General features: G+C 40.0%; 1 protein-coding gene across 2 annotated transcripts in view; it reads left to right on the top strand.

Annotated features, from left to right (window-relative positions):
• Positions 1–6,360: 6,360 nt before the first annotated feature.
• The window catches only part of DCLK1 (doublecortin like kinase 1), a 253,678-nt gene continuing 239,173 nt past the window's right edge, over positions 6,361–20,865 (top strand). For both annotated transcript variants that reach the window (XM_062020438.1, XM_062020439.1), the window contains exons 1-3: positions 6,361–6,413; positions 9,462–9,850; positions 20,060–20,406. In XM_062020438.1, the coding sequence (XP_061876422.1) occupies positions 9,475–9,850; positions 20,060–20,406 (723 nt within the window). In that variant the 5' untranslated portion in view covers positions 6,361–6,413; positions 9,462–9,474. The remainder of the gene's footprint in view (positions 6,414–9,461; positions 9,851–20,059; positions 20,407–20,865) is intronic.

The following is a 20,865-nucleotide window of genomic DNA, read 5'->3' as shown; positions in this document are numbered from 1 at the left end:
TAATTAAATGTCATGAAATCAGTTCTACCTGTTGTTGTGCTTGGCCATAGAGTGGTCGAGTAGAAACACTATTGGTAAAGGAGCCTTTTCAGATCATGTAAGCAGTAGACCGGGATCCCTTCTGTAGTATGTCTTGCATAAGGCGAGAAGCGGTAGTCAAGTTAAAGCAACAGCTGGTGCCTTAAACCCCTAACCTGAGAATGAACTGTGGGAGAGGATGGCATCCAAATCCTCACTCAGGAATATACGCCACCCAAAGGGTCTGATTCTGCTTGTAACAGGAGATGTAGAACCCATCAGATACTGCTTGACAACCTCATGTAGCCAGTGCATCACAAAAAAAAAATGACATCTAGAAGGTAAAAAAACTATTCCTGTACAGTAAAAATGTGGGACATCTCCTATTATCCAAGATTTGCCCCACTATTTTCTGTTTACTACCCTCACACATCCTTTAGTGATTTGGGACATACTGGCTGATTACTGACAACGAGCTAGGGTCTATCCCTGCCTCTCCTCACAATCCTGCCACAGCTACTGTGATATCCCAACCCTCTTCTGACTGATAAGACCCACACAGAAAAAAAATATTTGGGGATTTACTTCAAAAGTGTTATTAGTTGGTGCAGCATTTCACCCTCTAAATTCTTTTGGGAAGTAGTATTTTTTAAAAGAGTGTTTCTAAAAATTGTGTTGCAACCCTAACCCCTCTATCTTATTTTTAAAACACTGGAAAACGAAACTACTGCACATGTTGTTCTTAGGTTGTTCAGAAAAAGTGTACATTTTGTACATTTGTATTCACAAAACATTACAGCTTTCACTCAAAACTAAGAAGACAGTCCCCGAATACTCAGCTTAGATCATGTGTGCACTGTAGAGACTGGGCTGAGGTTATTGTGAACACACATATTCTAAATTATTTAAAAACCTTCTGTCAAAGGTTAGCAGTCAGCAAAGAATATCAATTTAACAATTCTGAACTAAAGACCAGCAAAAATTCAAATCTCACACTTCAGAATTATTCTAATCCAGTTTTTTGTCAACCAGGAAAGGAGAAATATTATAGTAACAGTTTACTCAGATATACATCTTGCTATACTACATGATAATGGAGAGTATTTTGGAGATGGTTGGAGTTGTTTCACAGGCAGGATTGGCTGGCCACCCAGATAGTCCATTTATAATTGATAATCCTAAATGTCAGGGTTTTAGGTTCAATTAGTTAAACTATATAGGCAAGCAAATCAAATCAGACAAACAGCTCTTGAAAAGAGTCCCAAACAATAACTGAAATAACAGTATCTGAAGCAACAGTATCTGAGTGAAAAGAAGTTTAAGAGGCATAAGTATGACAAAGCACGATGAAGATCTTTTGTTGACATGGTTCAAATATCCATGGAGTACTGAAAAGTGAAATGCCATAATTTTCCAGCATAAATGTGATATTCCACCAAACACAGGTTCATTTTACAATTTTTCACAAACAAATGTTTTGAGATAAGTCTAAAAACGTTTTATCCAGTGACCACCATGTAGTTATATATGCTGTATGAAAAGACAGTTAAGTCCTGGTCTACACTCTGTTTTTAAAAGGATTAATTTCTTGAAGAAGTTGGTTATAGGCAAATAAACAAGATTAAAATGGTTCTTAAACTGAATGATTTTACTAGATTCAAAAATTCAATTGTGCAATTAAAAGGGATATTGCCTTTTCTTAAAAATATTCTCACTCAAGAGAAATACAGGACAGACAATATAGTAACAATTTTTAATGTAATTGTTACTGTAAGTGTAGACAAGTGAAATATCTGAACCAGGTGTATGAGAAATCATCAGTGAGAAATCTTACAGCCAAAAATACTAAGGACAAAGATGATTTTTTAAAAAAAATATACTGTGAACAAAAGTAATCTTAGCAAAAATCAAAGGTCTGTTATTAGAAGCAAAGAGTTGAAACTGTCAGCGACAATGCAGAACAGACAGACGTACTCAATGAATATTCCTGCGTAAGGCAGTCCCATTCCCTGTCATGAACATTATACGTGTTTGCTTAAAATAACATGCAAACCATTTTTAATAGGCAGGTAGTTTAATTCTAAAAAGAATTTATTGCTGGGCTGCCTGAACAATTAATGTTGCTGTTTAAGAAATTAAAGATTATCAAAGAAATATGAAAAACACAGATAAAGCCCAGGTTACACTAGGACTTGGACAACACAATGAAAAAATATGACCTTGATTATATAACTCTAGCTGTGCTGGAATCAGAAGCAGTTAAAATAACTGAAGGCCTGCTACGTGATGTAATCAATACAGAAAATGATTGTGTAATTAGTGCCAATGAGCATGTCAGATTGGGTAGATTTCTGGGTGAGATTGCCAAATGTGATTGATAAAGGTGACTGCATTGGCGCATGCTTCTGTGAAGCAACAGACATACAGCAGTACAGCAATCTGATTAAGTGATTAGTGTTATACAAAATCAGTGTAACACATAATAATTAGTTAAAGCTTGGCTAAATGACAGATCTCTGAAAGTAACTATAAACAGCTAATCATTTCCCCTCAGGTGTGTCTTGAGGAATTTGTTGAGTTCTGTTCTTTCTCATACATGAGTTTTACCCCTGGCCTGTGTTTGTGGCGCCGGCCGCCAGGCCTGCCTGCCCCTCACCGTGCCCAGCTGCCTGGTGAACCCCAGTTGAGCAGGTCACTGTTGAGGCTTTTTGCTGAGAGAGGCACATGTAACCTGCTTTGGTACCCTGAGAGCTGAGTGCCTCTCTGACACAGAGTGGAATGAGCTCTAAGCACACCCTTGACGCTGTTTCCTCAGAGGATTGAGCCCCACATTTTAGAAAATGCTGTCCTCTGCTACTACATAAATTTATGAGATCCGAAGAAATGTTTGACAGCATTAATGGTAACATTTGCAGATGACAGAAAATGCATAAAGCACTAAATAATGCAAAGAAAAAACATTTTTTCTGTAGGGAAATGGACATCCTTTAGCAAGCCAAGACGATTTGAACATGCTTTTCGAGACAGCTGAATGCAAGGTCATTCAGCAGGAACAAAGAATGTAGGTCACGTTTAGAAGACTGGAGACTGTGTCCTGGAGAGCAGTGACTCTGAAAAGGATTTAGGGGTCACAGTGGTTAGTCAACTAAGGAGAAGCTCCCAGAACAAAGTTCCAAGGCATTCGGTACAGTCTTCAAATTCAGGAGTGCTGGGTGGTGACGTAACTGTATCCATTCTACCATATGCTTTTGACAAAGGTGCTTAAAAATTAGAAATGTTCAGAAAAGCACCATTGGAATACTGTTAGGTCTGAAAAAACTGATTAATGGTAACAGAGACAAGAAGTCCAAGTTACTTTATCCAAAGTAGGATTCAGAAGTGACCATACTGTGGTTTATAGAGATGCGTTACAGAGGGTTCAGGAGGAACACAATATTCCAACGAGGAAAGATAATTGTGTATTAGCAAAACAGCAATCTCTTTTAACAGGGTGACTATATAACTGTTGAAAGAATTTACTCAGGCTTTGTTTCTATTTAGAATTACATTGTTTTGCTTTCAGAACAGGCACATAACAAAGGTAAAGGAAAAAACATCTTTTAAAGAGCCCTAAAAGGAAAAGCATGGCAAGTGTGGACGACAAAGGCAAACAGGCTGTATGGTATTGCGTTGTGTCTTCATGTTAACCTGTAAATGAACAAAATAACACCATTTAAAAGATACTTTCCTATTGTGTTTGTGCTTTAACATTAATTCATATTGTTTTCTTTTTTTTTTTAACCTTCTTTTAACATAATCAGAGTGAAGGCATTTCTTGAACATCTGTGAAGTATTTTGCATGCTTAGGCTAGATGTAAATAATACATGGCAGAGAGATGTAAACACCAATGGGAGAAATAAATTATGTACGTGAACACAGGGCACTATAGCTAAAGTAATGAGATGAAACACAAGAAACTTCCATTAACCTGATTGTCAGGAAAAGAGTCCTTATAATTGGCGAAATTCAACTTCCTCAGCTTCCTTTGGGAAGCAGAAGTGTCATTACCTGAAACATTTAAAATGAGCTGGACAAAACAGCAGTGAGAAATGTTAAAGAACAATCCATTGTCAGGACCATGACAGACTTTTCGACCTCTAATCTCTGCGATCTCCTGTTTTTTCTTATCATTTAATACTGTCATCAATATTTTATTTGATTGTTGACCTACAGACGTAGTTTAAAGAACAAAATTTTATTGCAAGATTACGAGAATCCTTCTAACATCAGTTTCCACTCTCACATCAAGTATACCAATATTGCCATATCTGTTACGTCTGAGCACAGACCAAAAGTTTCAAAACCAATAGACTAAAAAGCAATACAGCTGATTAAATACTCAGTGTGGAGGCGCTTAATTTTTAGGAACTTGCATCTGAAAAAAGGACAACCTTTATTGAGCCATTGAGCCATCGACCATAGGGTGAGAATCAAATGCCTTAAAACAAAATTCATAAAAACCAATCTAGGTGGTAAGAGTGTGCTAAGGACAGAGTAGTACATTGAATTATGAACCTCTTTGTTGTTCAGGTATTTCAATGCTGTAACTCCATTGAGCATAGGTTTTCCTGAAGGTTTTAGATGCTTGGGTCTCCTTCAAAAATTAAGAAAATAAGTATAGCCAGAAGACTCCTGTCTCTGCTCTATACTTTACTAGTTAAAGAACTCCTCCAGAATGATGAAGATACAGCAACAATTATTTTTTTTTCCTTCAGGGAATCTTCTGTCTCTAAGAGTCTATCTGTGGACTATTCTAGGGGAATAAAAACAAAGAGGAGTGTTCTATCCCTTTTTTCTTTGGAGCCTCTTAACAGTTTCTGTAGACTGAGGGCTTCATTTGCCTTCAGACAGATTAAGCAGGAGCCTCAATTCTGATTAGAGGACTATAACTGGGAGCAGGGCACCCTGGGCTTAAGTCCCTGCTCCACTGATTGTTTCTGGATTTATGGATATAAACCACTAAAATGTTCCATAAGACAGACATACAAAGTCATCTTTTGTCCTTCCCAACTGAGTGCCATAACCACGAGGTTACAGACTAATTCCTTCTCTCTGATCTAATGCATTTTTAATTCCTTTGGAATATAAAGTAGAGCAGCTTCAACAGAAGGGACAGACTGTTTTCCTCTCTTCCATGTCCTCCTGGACTGAGGGCTGTTTACCTGACAAGCAGAAGATGAAGTCTTTGTTGCACAAAGGAAAGCAAACCAAGTCCCACACCTTCAGAACGTTTTAACCACTGAGATTGTTATATTAAAAAGAAGAGTAACCAAGCCTTTGAGGAGAAAGCATGAGTTATGGCTGACTTTTTGTTTCTGTATGGAGGTTGACTTAGTCACCATACTCCAGCACCTGGGGGGCTCAGGTGTTAAGATGAACAAGTCAGATGAAGCCTGAGACACCTTTGGGTAAATACATTCTCTGGGAAATTCAAGCATAAAAAACGTAGCACCTATGCAGGTTATTCGCCTCCAAGGTCAACTGTAACCAAGTGAGTGGTGTGAGGAAGCCTAGCTCCGGTTTTAGCATCTAAATTCCACACTAATCTCACCTTCATCACCCATGCCCTGTCATGGCTTTGAGGACTGGGTGGGCATGGGAATCAGGTGGACCTCATGGAGATGCCAGGTGACTCATTTAGTAAAAATACTTGTAAAGGTGTTTTTTGGACGACAGCTGAGGCTCCCGCAGCTGCCCCTCGCCAGACACAACACTGCCCCGTGGGCAGGCAGGCTCCAATCTGGTACATCTCACCAGCCGGGGCTCTCCTGGGGCGGAGGGTGGCAATGACCCACGGTGCGGCCAGAAATTAGTTCAGGGAGAGCCTCTTGGCCGCGAAACCGACCGCTCCAGCGGGGACTTTCCGCCGGGGGCTGCGTGCGGGCAGCGGACTCCCCTCACGCCCCCGGGCATGGCGCGCTGCCGCGGGACGCTCCGGCGGCCGCCCCGCGGCGGGAGCGGGAGCGAGCGGGGAAGGCAGCAGCAGCAACGGCGGCGGCGGCGGCGGCGGCGCCGCCCTCTGGAGGGAGCGCCAGGGAGAGGCTGGTGTGAAGAGCCGCATTTCAATGAGGGCCGGGCTAATGCAAATCGCTGCAATCGGCAGCAGCAGAAGAAAGGCGAAGCAGCTGCAGCCCGGGCTCCCCAGCAGCACGCTCCAGCCAGGGGAGGCGTAACAAAGGCAGTGGAGCCGCTTTCTGCGGCAACTACTGCGATTAGAGCCGGGTGGTCGCCGGGGGGGGAGGGGGGAAGCTGGGAAGCTGCCGCCGCTCTTTGGCCGCTGCCCATTTCGAGCCGCCGTCTTCCCTCCGCGCCCCGCCGGCAGATCTGAAGGTGCTCGTCAGACTGCGGAGAGCAGGTAGGCGCCGGGGACCACTTAGAGGCTGGGGCCGCCTCTCTGTTGCGCGGGGCTGCGACGCGGGTGGCCGCCGAGGCGCGGCCGCTGGGGTGCGGCCACTTGGGCGCTCGCCGCGGCGCGGTGCACCTGTGCCCATTGTGTGGGGCGGCGGCCTCCGCCGAGCGCTGCAGCGCTCGCCCCGGGACGGCCCCGCTCGCCGCGCGTCCCAGTGCCCCGGGCCGTGTGCCGGGCAGCCGTAGCGTGGGGCTCGGGGCTCGGGCAGGCGCCGCCTGCCGCTGCAGTGGGCCGCCGCCCCGGGGCACGCTCGGCGCATCACCCCCGCGCCGGGAGGCGAACGTACCTCGGGTTTGGTACCGTGCGGTTCGCGCTGCACTCCTAACCCGCGGCCGGGCTGCAGCGCTTGATGCCTGTCTCAGCGGGCTGGTTTTATTTCGAACACGTTTACCGTACCCCAGCGAATAACTCCCCATTTTTTTTTTTCTTTAAGCTGTTGCCGCATGTACCCACGTTTTTCCCCTCCCAATGACTTAGTAGTCAGTCCGCTGCTCAGTCTCTGAATGATCTTTGGTGGGTCCCAGTTACATCGCTGAATGATGTATCTTTTTTTTTTTTTCGTCACCATGTAAGATTATTTTTATGTAATTGCCAACCCACACCTGCATTATAAATAATTCTTTAACAGATGTATAGGGCGTGAAGTGTTGGCCACGGTGGTTTTCCAGGGGTGTGTCCATTCATTTTTCTGTATCTGTATGTATATGAGAATATATTGATACACAATCATCTGTTCAGATCAGATTATTTACGATGTCTTTGTCTGCTCCGACCTTGTGGTTTTAACATGCTTTTCTGTAAATAGAAGGGCTGTTGTGTTCAAGGGAAGCTCTATATCTGTTTTAAAGGGTGTAATTGGAAATTACAGCCATTATTGATTAAAGCATAAATGTGCGGAAGAAAGGGCAATGACTCGCACTTCTTCCTCCTTCCATCCAAAATTGGTAAAGCTAAAAGTCTCTTAAAAAAGGTGTATCTTCATATAAACTTGCTTGTTCTTTTTATTTTTTTTCGATGTGTGTATGCATTTGAGATGGTTTGAGCAAATGAAACAACAGACCTCAGAAAAATCCATTTTTCTTGGCACGGGCTTTGCTTTTAGATATAGTTTCTGAATTGTGAGTTCTGGGATTATTCAAATCTGAATACCAGATTCTCACTGGAATTTGAAGTGAAGTAAAACAACTGACATAATTTTTTTTTTAACATGGAAATGTTGGTGGTGTCATCTTGATCTTAAGCTGTGGCCACTAAGTGATATTTTATGTTAACCAATAGAGAACTGTCAGTGAGACGCCACAACAAATGTTCTTGTTAATTTCTATAAAGTGGTGTGCGTGTGTGTATCTCTGCTGAGGAGGAAGAATGTAGATTAGTCTTTTTCTTCGGTGTATATATAAACACACACACACACATATATGTGTTAGGTAGCTTTAAAGTATTTACAAATATGAATCTTGTATATCTACATTGGCACATGTTTCTGTGCCAATATAACAAAGTAAATTGTGAGCTGTCACCAAAGCAGGGTAAATCATTTTTATGAAGGCCCTGCACTTGCAGTGGTTAGCCTTAGGTGCTTGTTCTAGTCAAGTGTGTGAACTGCTCTGAGAAGTTGCGGAGCATATCCCCTACAGCTTTGGAGTATCAGGGTCCAGCTGTATAATTATTGGATTAATACAAACTTCAGTAAGCTAAAGAGCATCTGTAAGTCTTTTTTTTTTTTTCTTGGAAAACACTGGGAGAGAACACTTCTACATTAGGTCTGTGTATCTATGCTATAAATAACTTGCTGTGCTTTGCTGTTCAGCAGATAACTGCAAATCCAGGTGGCTCCTAAATGAAATGAAACGTGTTTTGAGCCTAATGATCTTTTCATTATTCTATTTTTTAAATATTTTTGTTTTGATTGTGAAGATTAATGTACAATTTGTAGTATGTCGTCTTGTGTTGGTGGTAAAAAGGAGTGGAAGTATCTGCTGTCTTGATTTCATTTTGGAACATGTGGACTTCAATTTATGTGAACTACATTGAATGACTAGGATCATTTGGGTCAGAGCTGATGGGGTTTTGTCATTGTCAAACATAAGAGACACTAATTGCGAATTTGTCCATTGACACTGAATTTATCACTCCTTCAGTGATACTTTTGTTGACAAAGGAAGCTGTCAGCCTTAATCAATTTTAGTATTAGACCTAGGATATTAATAATGTCTTTCAAATATTACAGAGTGCTAAAGTGACTTGCTTATTGAAAAATACTAGTTTCTTGTCTCTCTCTAATATATATTTTTTAATTTCATGACATTTGAGCACTTCTGTTCATTGAGAGTGTGCAAAGTATTTGCACAAAGACAACTGAAGTAATTTATTACAAAGCTTAGGTTGTAGGGAAACCAATGGTTGGAATATGCAAGGACTTTTGAACAGTGGATTTGACCTACTAAGTGTAGCCTCGATTCTCATCACTAACTTGTGACGTCTACTCCTCTGATGGGTTCTTAGTTGCTTACTTATTGGTGACTAGTTGCCCTTCTGAAATTGTACCTCTTGATATCACAGTTGGAACAAAGGGTTTTGTGGGGGGCAAATGGTCTAGAAGGTAGACTGGACTCAAGTAGCTCCTGAATAAAACATGAGAGAAAGTAGGAAGCTGATGTGGTGTTTTTTTTTCTTTTCCAGTAGCTCAATTTTGTCACCTCATTTTTCAGAGATCTTACTGAAATTGAACTTCCTAATTTTTGTGTATTGCTAGCTGTTGGTTTCATGGGTAGCATTTCAATGGTGCATGAAAGCCTAATTTATGACTATGTGTTATGGCCTGTCAAGAGAGGTAGCTGTAAAATGAACGTGTGAACATACTATAGTTCAAACATTTTTCTCAATGTGGAAAGTAGTCCCCTGTAAATGCTCTGTATAGAAAGTGAAGTCTCAAAGTAAGTGCCCTTACAATGCGTTTCTTAGACTTTTCCTCTTCTCTTGTGTATCCCTTAGGTTGAACTTCAAGATGTCCTTTGGGAGAGATATGGAGCTGGAGCATTTTGATGAGCGCGATAAAGCGCAGCGGTACGGCAGAGGGTCCCGGGTAAATGGTTTGCCCAGCCCTACTCACAGTGCCCACTGCAGCTTTTACCGAACCCGTACTCTACAGACCTTGAGTTCTGAAAAAAAAGCCAAGAAAGTTCGTTTCTATCGCAATGGAGACCGGTATTTCAAAGGGATTGTGTATGCCATCTCCCCTGACCGGTTTAGATCCTTTGAAGCTCTCCTGGCTGATCTGACCCGGACTCTGTCTGACAATGTGAACCTGCCCCAGGGAGTGAGAACAATCTACACGATTGATGGCTCCAAGAAGATTTCTTCCTTGGACCAGCTAGTAGAAGGTCAGCAGTAAGATTTGGAGATGCTATGTTTGAGTCGGTGTTTGTTTGTCTAATCAGTTAAGTCTCCTGTAAATGTGTAATGCTATTGTTGCTCTTACTGGTAAAGAAAGGATCTTCAATGGTATAACTAGAGTTGTGAATATCTTACATTGTACTCTGAAATATTGTTGCTTTGCTACTTATTTCTCTCTTGCTGAAAGTGTTTGACTTTTCCATTTCTGTTAACCTAATGTTGATAGTACTAGATCTTGAAGATTGCATCTGCTGCTTCTTTTAAATATAGATGTTCAAAAATGCCAATGACAATTTAGTCAGCTAAACTTGATGAGGTCCATGGTGCTGATGAAACCTACATAAAATAGAGTTTTAAGTCTGTCTGAAACTAGTGAATAGCTCCAACTATTGCCTACGACTAAATATGCCTTAAGTGAAATACTCTCCACTCATGGAGTGACATAAATGTAGGTAACCTCTCAGCCAACTATTGTAGCCATGGTTTAGCTGGAGTAGATGTAATTTTTTCCCCCTTGTAGCATTCCCTTTTTTCTCTTCCCCAGTCCCTTGGCACCTTTTATGCGGTTCTTAAATAAGGCTCATATACCTACAACATAAAGCATTACTAGTGATTTTTTCAGAACTGATGGATCTTGGTCACCGTGAAACATCAGAGAGGCCAGTTGCTAATTTGCCTATTGACACTGAATTTATCACTCCTTCAGTGATAGTTTTGTTGACAAAAGAAGCTGTCAGCATAAATAAATTTGAATATTAGACCTAGGATATTAATAATACCTTTAGCAGTTTGTAGAACTTGTAAAGTAGCTTTTCCAACAAAGTGCTCCTGGCTTGCAGTGGGTTTCTTATTCTTTTTGTGTGGAGACCAATAGCTCCTAGTATAAAATGTCAAAATGTATAAGATCTGAAAACATTAACTAGGACATGGGCATAACTGAGGGGTTTTTATCTGTAAAGTTTAAATGCAGGCGCTTGACTGTGTCCAAAGCAAATGAAGGTGAAACTTTTTTTTTTCATCATTGCTTCCATCCTGACCTTGGCCCTGTAGTACCATGGGCGGCCCTGTAGTACCATGGGCGGCCCTGTAGTACCATGGGCGGCCCTGTAGTACCATGGGCGGCCCTGTAAAGCATGATCTATAGGCACTGGGCAGCCAGCTTAGAGTTATAAGAGAGATTGTGATTTCTTTATGATTTTCATGTTTTAGCACTGGATGAAAGAACTTGCATTATGTATGCACAACTATGCAAGATGTAATGAGAGGATCAAAAGAAGGCTAATGTTGGGAAAGAAGAAAAAGGTGTTACACCGAAAAAGGCTTTTGAAAGAGGAGCACATCTTTGCATAGCAGGTGTTCAGCCACCATTGAGTTGTCTCCTTTAGGTGTCATAGCAGAGGAAAGCTTTTTAAGGAAAAGTTTTGAGAGGAGAATATTCTTGATAGTCTTCTTTCCATAAAAAGAAGAGTAGGAGACAACATGAAGGTGCTCAAAACCAAAGTTGTAGTAGTGGAATTGTCCACATAAGTAAGGGGTTTAGGGGTTAGGACCATAGGCTTAGTGACATGGAAAGGAAACTGGTCTTAAGATCAATGTTATAAATTTGAGGACAGGGTTAGAACTGTAATTGTCAGGACAGTGTTTAATTGGTAGAGAAAATCAATTTCTGGGAAGGAAGGACCAATATTAATCAGCATCTGTTTAAAAGCAGTGTTTGTGCATATTCTTCTCAGTAGCAGTGTAAATAATTGCGCTTATTTGATTGGTATTCTCATCAAGGATCATTGATATTAATATTGATTTACACACTCTTTTGCTGCCAGCTAGAACCAGCTTTTGAAAATGAAGAACTGAATATTGAAATAAATTCAGCAACCTATAAGATGGATATATTTTTGTCATACCAGTTATAAATCAGTCAGTCAAAATGAATGACAGTACAAGAACATGAGTTTATTTTAAAGAAAGAATTTGGGATTTCTTTTAGTTTTGTGGGACTTTATTCCTTGCTTTTCAACGAACACATCCACCCTTCCTGTGTATAGTTCAAGCAGGACAGTCTTCTTTTCTTGTGCCATTACTGCTGGGGGATTTACAACAGAAGTCAGTCTTTGTGTGCAAGTGCAGAGCTACATCTTTGTTCCACCTGAAAAGGGGCTTCTGTCTGTGTAAAACTGCAGAGTGGGTTGTTTTGTTCTGTTTCTCTGAGCTTCACAGTAAAGCACAGGTTTCATGTATGAGAAATCAGATGAAACCGAACTGGGTGAAACCCTAGAGCACAGTGATGGTTTTTACATAAATTCCCTCCACTCTTTACTGTACAATTTATTAGAATTTGTCTAGTCTGGTACAGCATTAATTAGCTTGAAGCTGTGCTTTGTGTTTAAATAGCTGGAAAATCACTTGATTTTTGCCTCCTGCCAAATGACATTTGTACTCAAGCTATTGAAATACAAAGCATTGCTTCATGGTGAGACTATCCTCTTACTGTATGAGTTTGTTTAATGAGACTGTTATGAATTTAGATTACTTTTATTTTGCCTTTTTTAGGGACATTGCTTTGGTGGTTTTTTTTACCTTTATGCCTATGAGGAGGTTACTGTACTCTTACTGTCCTGTATGGTAAATGAAGACAGAGGGAACTAGCTTCTGGGGAAACAAGACAGCAGCCAGTATTTTTCATCCCACAGCTTAATACACAGAACTTCATGAATGATAGTTTCAAAGGAAACAGACTGTAAAGGAGTTGTTTTGCTTCAGCAACATTTAGCTTAGTCCTGCATACAATACAGAGCTGGCATGGCTGTATGCTGGCATCTTGAGGTGCATGGGCACATCTTCCCTTTATTTGAAACTAATGACTTCCCTGAGGTTTTGGGTTTCTTAGTGGAATTTGGTTGGGGTTTTGTTTGTTTGTTTTCAGTCTTGGGGCATGCTATATTTGTTGGAATTTGCAAAGAAGGGGTATGTACTGTTGGAAAAAGTTTCACATACTCTGTGACTCTTGTCACCTTAGATGAGGGAAAGAATGCAATGGATTTATGTTACCATTTTTTTGTTGTTTGTTTTTGGACCTGTTGTTTAGGACCCACTTATTTCTAAAGAATAGTTTCCAAATGTGACATGGCTTTATTCCATAGTTATGGTATGTAATCAAAGCATGTAAAAACAATAAAGATGAAGTTGCTCTTAAGGGTAAATTGTCTAGCAGTGAGCAAAGTCTAGGGAAAAGGTGAAATGTCTTTTGCTTTTCCAAAAGCATACCATCTTTGAAACTGAAGGCAAAGGTGGATTGATGGGTTTACCCCCTAAATTCCCCCTGAACAGTGTAACAAGAACAGTATAATAGATTGGAAGGAGCAAGATAGTGTTATTTACAGTTTTTACTTCTGGGGTCCTGCTGTGTGCAACAAAGACCACAGAATCAATCCATAGGCAGAACTGCATCCCTTTCTCGTTCACTTCTATTATATTACCTCAGAATCTTGGGTATGAACCAGAATCAATTGGTTTAAGTTTCCACAATACCTACCACAAAAGATGAACTCTGCAGCAGAGAACTGACAGTCAAAGACAAACCAAAACCCCAAATCACATGGTTGAGCAACAGTATTGTCACATGTAAATATTGGTTGCACTGCCAAACTCTTGTAAAGGCCTGTATGTGTACATGCACATTTGATGTAGACATAATGGCAAAAATAGTTTTGAGGCATAATATGAAAAAGCAAATTAATGTCTCTTTGGGATTATCTCAGATCTGCAGACCTCATTCAAGAGGCAGTGTGAGAAAGCACACATACACCAGTATTAAAATCTGGTAGAGGCTGAAACTGAAACTGGCTAATAACTCTTGGGAGATGTGAATCTCACTGCAGTGGCAGAGGAGATCATGGGTCACAGGAGGACTGGGAGTGAAGGCAGGCAGTTTGTGTTTAGTGTAGTAGAGAAGCTGCCTGTCAGTGGAGGGTTCAAAAGGCAGTGTCTCCTTGCTAAAGTAGTAGGATGTGACACAACTCCTGACTTTTTTTTTTTTATGTGGGGCTACAATGTCACCTCTGTTCCTCTTACCTCAGCTTTTCCCTCTCCTACCTGCTACTACTGCTACCTCCTTGACTGCTGCCTGCTTCAGTGGTGCTGGTGAGAAGTCCAGCTAGGCCAGACTGTAGAAATTGATTGATGTAGTCTCAGATGCACTCTTGAGCTAATGCTCTTTCTTCTAAGTCATGTCTGCCTCAGCAGCTGGGAATTGATGGGCTGGAAAGGTTCATGTGCATATGTAATATGATAGCAAAATAATAATGGTGAAGTATCTGCTTAAATGTTTGTAGAGTTGAATCTATGTGAATGTTTGTTTATAGGATTGAATTTATACTGGATATTTACCATGGACTTGATCCAGGACTATCAAAGTTAGGGAAACTTGGACTGGATCCTATGGCAGAAATGCCTGCAATCCTTATATTGTTTAATAAACAAACAGCTGAATAATCCTGTTGCATTAAATGGTAGAGAGTTGTTCTGGCACTGTTTATTTGATTATTTTATGTCATGACTTTGAGAAGATTCATTGATTAGCCAGTGGATTCACATTATATCTTCCTGGACACGTTCCTGTGTGACTTAGTCTAGGTGGACCCACTTCAGCAGGGGGGTTGGACTAGATGATCTCTAAAGGTCCCTACCATTCTGTGATTCCTTAACTTCTTGGAAGGTCCTGTGGTTTCTTACTCTATGTGCTTTAGTTATTGTTTTGTATGCGTGTACAGTGCCTACCTTGCTTGTAGCAAGACTCTGGAAATTTGTGGGGGCAGGAACTATGTATTTTTCACTTGGCCTTTGATGATAAAAAAAAGAAAAAAGAATTTTTAACCTGAGCTGAGCAGAATAAGTGATGTTTGAAATAAGTAATTTAAAAGGTCTGACATCTGTGTTAGTTTCTGATGCATCTGTTTCCTGGGTGAACATGGCTAGGTCAGAGTTACTGCTTGTAGATGCTCCATCTCTTTTGCACTGTTGCATTTTTTTTCAGACACGGCAGAAAGACAAGGCAGCAATAATGTAGTTTAAGTAGGTTATTGCACTATTAACTAACACATTTGGGAGCTATCAGGTAGTAACTTATTTGGTTCAGGTCATCTTCCTTTTGCAGTCTGCTCTGTGTGGCAAGGGATAGTGAGACTTCTTTGTCCTTTCCCCAGAGGGATTACTCTTCTGCCTTTTTATATATGCAGAATCAAAGGGATGATGTGAAGGAGGGCAGGTGTGCCTGTTGCATAGGGTACTGGATGTTCCAGTCCCTTCCCAATTCTCTTAATCCGTTTCTTGCCGTATCCCTTTGGGAAATGAATGGCTGCTGCACTGGACATCCCCACCACCAAAGCATGCAAGTACTGTGGTTCTTCCACCTCTGGTGGGCTCGTAGGTTAACTTTCTTTTCCTACTATGTACTCTGCTACATGGAGTAAACACTGTTTTCCGTAAGTGGGTAGTCCTGCTGCCTCCGCAAAGAGGGGTTTCTTCCCTATCTGCTTGTCTGATTCAAACAGGTTCCCTACTCCTTCTCTAGGGTTTTCACCAAAGACCAGATGGCTTCTTTATGAGGCTGTTTTAGTCCAAGTCACTTTTATCTCAGAAGAGCAATGCAAGTAATCTCTCTTAAGAGGTAATGCCTTGATCGTTCTTGTAGTGAGAGTATCAGCAAGCTGGAGGAAACTAACTGCTAATACCAATGTGTCAAAGAGGGAATCAACACTTGAATCGGGAAAGCTCCAGTACTTACAGGCAGTTATTCAGTGTCTCCTTAGCAGCCACCTTGTACACAGACATTACTTTTTTAAATTATATTTTTAATACATGAAGCATGTAATGAAATTCTGTCATAACCTATAAGAACTACTGTTCAGCGTTACATGGCTCTAGTGGTTCAGCTGTATTGAATTTTAACAGGTGTAACTGCAGGTAATAGGTTTTTGTTTGTCTTTTTTCAAAGCCTAAAATGTGTTTTGAGATCCATCCTTCTACATGATTAGCTTTTTGACTAGCTTATCAATGCTGAGACTTATTTTAGTTTCTCTGTATGGAATTTCCTGAAGTGTTGAGCACTTGCATAACTTAAATTGTAGGATTACTGTTCAAAGCCTTGTGGTTTTTTTTTTTTTTGAAAGGTTAAAGTGATCCCTAGTAACAAGCAATAGAACAAGAGGAAATGGCCTCAAATTGCACTAGGGGAGTTTCAGGCTGGATATGAGGAGGAATTTCTTTACTGAAAGGTTTGTCAGGCATTGGAATGGGCTTCTTAGGGAGGTGATGGAGTCACCATCCCTGAAGGTGTTTAAGAGAAGGTTGGATGTTGCATTTAGGGAAATGGTCTAGTGGTTGATAGGGCTGGGACAAAGGCTGGACATGATCTTAAAGATCTCTTCCAGCTGAAATAATTCTATGATTCTATGATGTGCATTTCATTTGCACTGTTGCTGTGAAGAGGTAGAAGAGCTGTCAGGAAAAGGATACTTTCCAAGATTTAGTAATGATTTTTTTTCAGATATCAGATAACCCAAAACAGCTGTCTGCCCCTTTTCATTTTCTAATGGCTATTGATACTGTAATGAAGAGTCAAAATGTCACTAGTGACAGCTGACTGCACTGTGAAGTGCTTGACCTCTGTCTTTGGGAAGCTACAGTCAGATATTTCAAGTGAACTGTCTCTTTAATGTTTTTGCTTAACCCAGTATCTCCAAAGACTTTTTTTCTTCATCATATGGTTTCTTAGAAACTTGTTTGGAGATTGCCTTCTTCCTCATCCAGCTGCCAGTTAGTCGAAGTTGATGCTTTCCATCTGTATTAGTGCTTAGGCCTGACCCAGAGAAAAAGCTGGTGTTGCTCATTGGAGTTCCCCCTGAAGGTCTGTTTTTGTAGTGCTCTGGAGCTGGGAAAACCCAGTGCTGCTGGTTTTGTCTGTCTGCAGATCACAGTTTCTTCTCAGGTGTAAGTCACAGGGGTGAGACTGTTGTCTGCAAGGTGATTGTAGCCAAAGAAAAAAAAAAAACTGACATCACCTGATAGTTTTGGTGATGGTTAAGGCAGAAGAAGGTGTATTTTTTGATTTAATAAGCTATGCCCTTTGTGAAACTTCTTTGCAGTCTTCTCTCCTTAAGGTAATTGTGAAAGAGCAGCTGAAAATCTAGGTGAAGGTTTTTTGTCCATTTCTTAGAGATTTCCTCTACACACAAATACCATGGGCACTGAAGGATTTAAGCTAGATATTAAAGTAGGTCACACATTTAGGAAATTTAAGCTTGCATTTGGGTGTTTCTAGTGTTTTGACTACTTAAAATTTGCTACATGTCACTATAAAATGTTTTACTGATCTTAAGATCAGATACAAGTTACTTTTAGGACATAGAAGTTTTGTCCATGTAGTTTCCTATCTTACAGGTCAGAAAGGACCTAAGGATCTTACCCTTAGGACCACCATAAATGACAACTGCTGTCTCTGACTAACATCCCTCATGGTTTATAAGCCCTTTCACTTTGCTTTACATATGAAGTGTCTTAAATAATAGCATTATGGGATAGGTGTTTCTGTTTTCCAATATAAAACATCACTTTAGTAAAGATATTTCATATTAGAAAGCTTTGGATATTCTACCTCCAATATTCTGTAGCTAATTTTGAGCATCTTCAAGTGAAAGAAATATATCTTGTTACAAATATTTTATTGATATGATATAATACCATTGGAAATGAAAAAAAGGAAAAAAGATTGATGTTAAAAAAATCCCATAACTTCAGTGATTATATTGATCTTTTTTATGGTCATTTACACAAAATTAGTTCTGTAATGAAGAGCCAACTTGTTGTTAATTGCTACAAGGAACCCAGATGACTTTTAAATAGAGCTGATATTAAAAATCATGTGAAATGCTATTCTTTCAAAAAAAGCAACCAAAAGGGTTCTTAATAAACTAAATGCAAATCTTCTGAGTAAAATGTGTATGTCCGTTTGTTTAAATTCCTACCCTTTGAGAAGTGAGTTTTAATATGAAGAATTGCATGAAGTAGCAGTTATTTCTTTGAAACAACTAAACTGAACAATTTTACTGATAGCACTGAGTCTGAAAGTCTGATTTCTATCTCCCTGCATGCCTTGTTCCCCCAGAAAAAAGTACTTATTGTGTTGAGGGCAGTCTTATTCACAGCAGGATCTTTTTAAATTTTTCCCGCTATTAAATGCTGTTACTGTTTTTTAAAAGATGTTAATTTTATGGATGTGATACTGTGGGTGCGTTCTGACCTTGCAGTAATTGAGTACCTAGAGCTAAAAATAAAGGACAGGGACATGGATAAAAGAGAATATGTACTGTTTGATTACTCTTGAATCATTAATATGGCTAAGCCTTTCTGTTCTATGTTACTATATAGCTATCTATATCTCTCATATATGATAATATAATCTATATATCCATATACAGTGGATAATAGGAAGAGCTTACTTTTGTCTCCAGCAAGGTTGATGTGTGCATTCCATCTTAGATTCCTTTCTTAACATTAAGATGTTACTGCAAAGTACAGATTAACTTGAATTTAGACAATGACTACTAGTAAGCACTGGAATGTCTTATTTCATCTCCTACTCTACATTTTGTTCTGTTTAAAAAAAAAAAAAAGTAGTTTTTACCTAAAAGAAAAAAGGAAAGCCCAGAATCTTTTTGTTTCTTGCTTAATGTTACACTGTCATTGCGTGTGTCTTTTCTGCTCAATGGTCCATCTTCACATGTTGCTCAGACTTCTTTGTCTACATTTGGAGTCCTTCTACTGCTTTTCTGTTAATCACTGTACAGTGTGTTGCTGTCTCACCTTCGGAGCATCATGCCAACAGACTTGAACCTCTGTGGCATCTGGGACCTCATGTCCCATTGGATCACCTCCCATTTCTAACTGGTAACTGTGTCTGCCAGCATTTCTTGTCTGCTGTATTGCCTGTGGGATTGGGTTCAGTGTCCTGAAACCTTAAAATTCGTGTCCAGAAGTCAAATTTAAATACTTTGTTTTTTTTCTTCTAATAATTGCACTGTGAGTCCTCTTTCCTTAGGGTAGATAGAAAAATCATTGGTGTTACATGTTTTTTGCTGTAGACATACATCATCAAGTTTTGTTTTGCAGGCTGCCAGAAGATGTGGTCTTCCTGGATCTAGTATTTTTTTAGTTGTGAGGTTTTTTTTTTTCAGCCAAGGGAAAACTGAATCAGCTTGTTGCATGATTAGTATTATCTTTTTCTATGTTTGATCACATCACTCCATGTTCAATCTGGGTCCCTAAGTATGACTGGCAGTGCAGTCACTCAGCCAGTCTCAAAGGAGAGGATGGGAATGCCCAGCAGGTGCCCCTTTGACAGCAGCCTGCAGCATGACTGGATTAAGGTGTTAATTAACAGGGATGTGCTGGCGTTTTCTGACTATCTTTTAGTTTACCACAAATTGTGTGAGTGTGGCATTTGCAAAAATATTTTATCTTAGATAACACTCCAATGGAAGTATGAGCTACAATCTACTTTAAGAAAAAAGTATGGTAAATTTATTGAGAGGAGAACTCTGTAATTATTACTCTTTACTTTCCTCCCTGTCAGATTATATGTTGAGTCAGAAGAATATTATAGTGAGATTTCTTGCCAGGGATGTGTCCTGGGTTTGTGCCACTTAAATCTTTTAAATAATCAAATGTTAACAAATTTCCTATGACACTTGCATCAACACTTTCTATAAAGTTACTTGTAACCTGTAGTTCATGATAATGTTTCATGTTATTTCCTCTGAAGTGTTGGGGGCCTGCTGTTTTGTTAGGAGCAGAACATTTAAGCATGAAGGCTGGGGGACTACTGTGATAATGTGCTGGGGCTAGGCAGCTGTCTAGATGTGAACAGACAGCCATGATCCACATTGCAGATGATGTTTTCTCAAAAGAAGACCACTACTTTCAAGGATTTTGTAACAGCATTTGCTGAATGGTTAGCTGATGAGTGACCTTTAAAAGATGTTTTGTAGTCTGTAGCATCTGAGATCAATACTTTATGCACTGTAGATCAAGAATAAGAATAATGTTTAATAATTTCAGAAGACTTTGATTTGACATTTTTTCTGTTGTTTTTTCCCTGCCTTCCAATCTGACTTGCTGCTCTGGCCCTTCTGTTTCTGCAGGGGAAAGCTACGTATGTGGTTCCATAGAACCATTCAAGAAACTGGAGTACACGAAGAATGTAAACCCAAACTGGTCAGTGAATGTTAAGACAACTTCTGCTTCTCGTTCAGTGCCATCTCTTGCCACTGCTAAAGGAGGTACTCCAGATGCAAAAGAGAATAAGGATTTCATTAGGCCTAAACTAGTCACTATCATCAGGAGTGGAGTGAAACCACGGAAAGCTGTCCGCATTCTGCTTAACAAGAAGACAGCCCATTCGTTTGAACAAGTTCTTACTGACATAACTGATGCCATCAAGCTGGATTCAGGAGTGGTTAAACGCTTATACACACTAGATGGAAAACAGGTAAGGATTTTCACGATGATCGTTCTCAGCATGAAGAAAATGTAGTTTTCCAAAATGAATAGTATATCGTAAAAAATTACTTTCTTTAGAACAGAAAACTGGCCCTTCCACTGCTTGTACTGAAGATCTGTGAGCAGTTAAGGAATGTGTGGTGAAACATTACTTGGCCTCAGTGATGGTCTTGCCATTTATGATAAATATCTTTAAATCTGTCAGTTGGAAGTGTGACGTGGTTTTTGGCTCTGCATGCAGGAAATGTAGGTTGAAGGATGTCATTGTAAAGAAATGCATTCTGTTAACTTGTTTCAGCTTTTTCTTGCAGGAGTTTTATGAGTCATTGTACTTGCCTTTCCATAAACTATAAGAACAGTGAGGACATGTTCCACCATGATAAATGTAGGTCTGCTGCTGTCTAGAGAGACCAAATGATGAATCTCACTGCAGCTAGAAGGGACTATG

Source organism: Colius striatus, chromosome 1 (genome assembly GCF_028858725.1).
Source record: "Colius striatus isolate bColStr4 chromosome 1, bColStr4.1.hap1, whole genome shotgun sequence".
In the NCBI taxonomy this organism is placed as follows: Eukaryota; Metazoa; Chordata; class Aves; order Coliiformes; family Coliidae; genus Colius; species Colius striatus.
Note: the sequence above shows the minus strand (reverse complement) of the source record. Positions and strands in the feature narration are given on the sequence as shown.